Here is a 5,333-nt window from a genome sequence, read left to right as displayed (position 1 = left end):
AAATAAAAATTCTTATATTTATTTAATATTTAATCTTTTAATTTTACCTTGTCATCTTCAAAGCTATCTTTTAGATATGAGAATTAAGTAAACTATATAAATTTCCTTTTATTTTTTATAAACAATTTTTGAATTATAATAATATATATATAAGACTATGACTAAGAATAAACATGTAAGACAGTAACAAAACAATGCACTCAATAGTAAAGAAGAGGGAGATTGAATGCATGCACTTGGCTTTTTTCATAACATTATAAATGTTACAAAAATAATATTCTTAACTTGGTTCACCAGGAATAGTTAGTTCTGGTAAGAGTTGAAATTCCGACAACTGCAGTTGAGAATGGAACTTTAAGTAACATTTTGTATGTTATTTAAATTTATGGTGACATAAAAGAGCATTCAAGGGTAATCTTAGCAAGGGATTTATTTTTATAATCAACTAGAACCATGCATATTTTTTTAACCAAAATAATTTGATTTATTATTCCTAAAATTAAAGCAAGTCTATATTTTAATTTTTTTTAAAGTAAAATTTCGTCTTTTCTTATAGAAATTTTATTTTTTGTTTATTTGCCTAAGGAGATCACTGATTAATTTTCAAATAACAAAATTAAATTTAATAGACATAAATTAGTGATGCTTTCATGTGTGCCTGTCAGTTATTTCATGTGTGTCTGTCGCCCCCGAATTCCTATAGTTATTAGGATGATTCTTATGTTCTTAGTGTTAACTCTCCTATACTGTACCCATTGGAGAGTGGCGAGACATAAGAATCATGTTAGCTTTATCTAAAAATTTATTTATAAAAAAAAAATACAAATAAATTAAATTTGGTAATTTAATTTCATGTTTTAATTTTTAATAAACATTTACAGGAAGATCAGAAGTATTTAATACAAGTATCAGGACTAAAAGGTAAAATTAAACCAGAATGGAAAAATCCTTCAAAAGGTAGAGTTACAACTGAAGTAGTCAACAATTATTACTCACAATTAACAGTAAAACAAATACTGCAACTATATTACTTATACAGGTAATATTTGTACACTCAGTTTAATGATTTACTCTTAAAATACCATCCAAGATAAATGGAAGGAGTTCTCCTTCCTTTTAATACTATTAGTGTAATCAATAGTTTTGAAGGTTGGTGGAAATCCAGAAAACATTTTTAAAAAAATATTATATTCTTAGACTAAAATCCAAGTTGGTCTCAACGTATTATGTTGACCTCAACTTGGGTATTTAAAGTGGTGTTCTTAAATACAGTAGTTCATTTCGGTTCAGCCTTCAAAAATGGATCATTTAAGAAAATATAGTTGAGCTCACTTGGAGCAGTACTTTTGACTAGTATGTCAGCAAGTTTGTTTTCAACATCTCCCGCTTAACCTTTGGACTATATGATTTTGAAATTCTAGGCTTAATGTAAACAAATGTATAATAATGTTTGCATGGCTATCATATACATTGATCAGAGAATATATCAGTTAAAATGGCAATTTAATAGTGAACTATTTCTGGTTGTCCAAGAATCTCAGGCTTTAAGAACAGCACATTTTCCTGTATAATCAATCGAGTGTATGTATCCTAACTTCCATGCATACATACACTCATCAGAAAAAAAAATATGGACTAACATATTTATATATATATATATATATATATATATATCAAAAGTTGATTTTGGGGCACAATTTTTCAGAAAGGGTCAGTCAGGCTAAATTTGGATTGAATTCCACCTGGCATAATTTGATGGCAAGCTATAATTTACCATACATAAGCAAGTTAAAAGTTTATGAATCGATCTCTTGGGCAGTGATATGTTACGCAGGTCAGACATGGGGTTTCAAGCATTTTGATGTCATAGAAAAATTTAAAAGGTTTATTTTTTCTAAATTAGTGCTTCTTTCCAAACATACACCTAAATATATTTTGAGTCAGGAAACAGGTATCGCCTCAATATACTCCTATACACTGAAAACGCAGTTCAATCATATTTTAAAAGTTTTAGAGATGCCGAGTTTCTGCTTACCTCATATCCTAGCAAAAGAGCTGGTAAAAAAGAAAGTTTATGGGTACCGGAAGTAGTTGGTATTTGAGGAGTGTTATGGATTAGATCATGATCCTTCAAATATTACTGATCTGTCAGGAAGATTGACCGCAGTCAGACAGTGTAAAAGAAATGGAACAACAAAGTAATCTTGAAAAATGCCTCCGATCTAGTTTTTTTGTTGTAAACAGGCTAATGTGCAGTAAATACGGTAAAGTCATATTTAAATGATAATTTTGATTTGGTATTAATGAGGGCGATTTTCCATAGTAGAGTGGGATTACTCAATTTAAGCATGAAACCGTGGACAGATGACGGTATGGATAACTGCCCGATCTGTCTATGAAAAGGAAGATACTTTCACTTCTTAGGAGCATGTTCCAATTATAGTGAAATAAGATTAAAATATTTTGGGTAGCGAACCTACTCTCCAGAAAAATTATTCACTTTGTTAAAAGGCTATAATTAGAGAGCTCTTAGCAATTATATACACTGGGCTATGCAGGAAAGAGCTCAGTTGGTTAGTATTTGAAGGAGTAACGCCAAACCACACTGGTTACAATTGCCTTGTTGCTTTAACGGAAATACTGTATTGTTATTTTAAACTATTGACTTGTTAAAATCATTGTTTTTATAAAAAAAAAAAAAATTTGTTTAAGTTTTATTATTTATATGTTTTTAGTTAAAATTTCACACAGACTTCGACAAACGAATGTTTTTCCATTGTCTATATGAGTTTTTTAAATTGTTGTATGGATCTTTTTTTTTGCAAATTTTTTAAACACATTTAAAAAATAAATATAAATACACACATAACATTATATTATTTTGTTATTATTTGCAGATATGATTTTGAACTCTTCGAATATAGCATCAGTGATTACCTGGATATGGCAAAATCAGATAAAGTATTTAGTCAAACGTCAATCACAGAATAGGTATATAAAACAAACAATAATGAAAATAAAGCTGTAATGAATATCTTATTAGATTTAGAAATATTTAAAGTATTCCTAAAATGCTATTTCGAATTATATTTATTTAATGGTTGTATTTAAAATGAAATAAATTTATTTTCTTAAATTACATTATTTCACTAACCCTATTTTTTGTAATTGAAGCATATATACTACAAACGGTTAGTATGTTATACAAAATATCTTCATTCAGTTATAAATGTAATAGCATAATTTATTAACTCTTCATCAACACTAAATATTTAAAATTTTTTTAGAGATTTTCTAAGTGTTTCAAATCATACTAATTGGTCGATAAAAAATATGAAATGTCATTTGATTCTAATATCTTACCTGTTTTGAAGATTGGTGACAAAAAAACCAATTACCCAAAAATCAAAACAAACTTTGATCCAAAGTTTCCCAAAGGAAAATGGAAAATTTCTTATTTTTGATGTTTCTTTACATTTAATCCCAAATACAGAAACAAGTTCTTCATCCTAAAATCCATCAAAGATTAATTAGTTCGTTAATTTTTATGGTTGGATTAGTTCTAATAAAACTACAAGAACTAGCATTTGTTTTTTGAGTTAATAACAGTCACAATAAAACCCCTCTCTCTCTTTCTTTGTGTGTGTGTGTACACAAACACACTGTAGGTATAATTAAGGAGAAGTTGGCTAGGAGTGTAGTTATAAAAGAAGACACACAGCAAGTGTAAAACTAATCTTATTGCGTACTAACATTGCGATCAAAGTTATAGACCTTTGCCAGGGTTATGTGTATATAAATAGATGCATATAATAAAAGTGTGTTTTGGTATATTTGATTTTAAATTATTCCTCGCTCCATTCAAAGAACCAAGTTTAGTTTAGTAAAGCACGACTTCCTCTAACTATTTTTTTTCATATGAATAGTATTTTATACAGTATAATACTAGTATTCTATAGGGGTAGGAATCATTTTTATCAAAATCCTCTCCTGAAATAATCACATTACTAAAATTTACTGTTCTGTACTTGGCTTCACAATTACATTTTCATAACTCTTTAATCATTTTCCTACTTTGGCCTATTTTTGTATTTTGTATAGGAGTTCCTCTGGGTATCACTAAGTCATTACAAAACAGTAGATTGCCCATTTTTACAATTTGTCTTCAGGATTATTGCATTGGCTATATACTTCAAAATGTTTATATTTTAAATTTTTCTTCCTTTACACGAAATAATGTCCTTAAACTTTGCCAGAGCACAATGCTTTAAAATTATTTCATTCCTGATCTTAAATCCAAGAGGAAAATCTTCAAGACCCTTTCAGTTTTTAGTTCTAAAACTTATATTCATTATCTAGAGGATCCTGAAGAGTAAAACTTTTTATTTCACTGACTACTATCCAATTGCACTTTAATCTTAAGTTTCCTACAGTTCAATTCCCAATACTCCATTCAACGCTGACAATTTTTGTTTCCTAAATGTTTCTACTGATGATGATAACCTACACCTTTGTCTTCAAGTTAAAGCGTAAATATGCTACGCCAAAAAACCACAAATTCTGCATTAAAAGAGTTCAATCAAAACAAAGTGGTTCTAGGAGAAGAACTTGCTGGCCCATCAACGAGCGACGTGGAACATTGTACCCCGGTCAACAATCGCTTACAACACCCCATCAACTCCAGAAGAAAGCCTTTTATTAAATACGCAGAAGTAACTCGTCGAGTTCAGGTGCCTCAAGCTTCCCATCCTCTCCCTCTGACACCCCACCCTCAGCCTCAGTCCTCTGTTTCTCTCCCTCAGACTTCACTATATCAGTCCCTAAGCTCCTATCCACAGACTAAACCACCTACAAATGACTTTCCTTCCAAAAATGTGAAAATTCCTACACAGGTCAATCCTAAACTTCCTTTCCTATCCCAAACTTCCTCTTCGGTCAATCTTTTCCCCGAACATTCAGTAACCGAGGATCCAATTCAACAATCCCAAAGAAGAGTTCAATCCCTACCTAGACCAACCTACACTCATGTCCATGATCAAACATTCTATTCCCAAAACAGCCAAAAGGCACCTGAAATAGCATCTATCCTTTCCTCCTTCCTTCGTGATCTTCAAGACCCAATCAAGCCTCTTATCTTACTCCTAACCAGACTCCTTAATGAAATCCCGTTCAATTTAACTAGATGAACAAAAGCACCTTAAATATACTTTTATGGAATGCAAATGGACTACATAACCACCGAGACGAACTTGACATATTCCTTCATGAACATTTCATCGACATAGCACTACTGACTGAAACCCATTTCACAAAGCATTCTTACTTCTACATAC

General features: G+C 30.5%; 2 protein-coding genes across 3 annotated transcripts in view; one reads left to right on the top strand and one right to left on the bottom strand.

The window, feature by feature from the left end:
- The window catches only part of LOC106684032 (carbohydrate sulfotransferase 11), a 44,204-nt gene extending 41,078 nt beyond the window's left edge, over nt 1-3,126 (top strand). Inside the window, exons 5-6 of one of the 2 annotated variants that reach the window (XM_024360452.2) lie at nt 882-1,039; nt 2,898-3,126. In XM_024360452.2, coding sequence (XP_024216220.1) covers nt 882-1,039; nt 2,898-2,991 — 252 coding nt within the window. In that variant the 3' untranslated portion in view covers nt 2,992-3,126. The remainder of the gene's footprint in view (nt 1-881; nt 1,040-2,897) is intronic. The other variant, XM_014425864.3, reaches the window with a different exon arrangement.
- The window catches only part of LOC106684028 (uncharacterized), a gene marked incomplete in the record, with an annotated part of 110,149 nt that overhangs the window by 92,989 nt on the left and 11,827 nt on the right, over nt 1-5,333 (bottom strand). Inside the window, 1 exon segment of the mRNA XM_067051103.1 lies at nt 3,364-3,509. Within this exon segment, the coding sequence (XP_066907204.1) occupies nt 3,364-3,509 (146 nt within the window).

The sequence above is a fragment of the Halyomorpha halys genome, unplaced genomic scaffold, assembly GCF_000696795.3.
Source record: "Halyomorpha halys isolate HHAL.00 unplaced genomic scaffold, Hhal_1.1 Scaffold539.1, whole genome shotgun sequence".
Classification (NCBI taxonomy): Eukaryota; Metazoa; Arthropoda; class Insecta; order Hemiptera; family Pentatomidae; genus Halyomorpha; species Halyomorpha halys.
The sequence above is the reverse complement of the archived record's forward strand: the minus strand, read 5'-3'. Positions and strand labels throughout refer to the sequence as shown.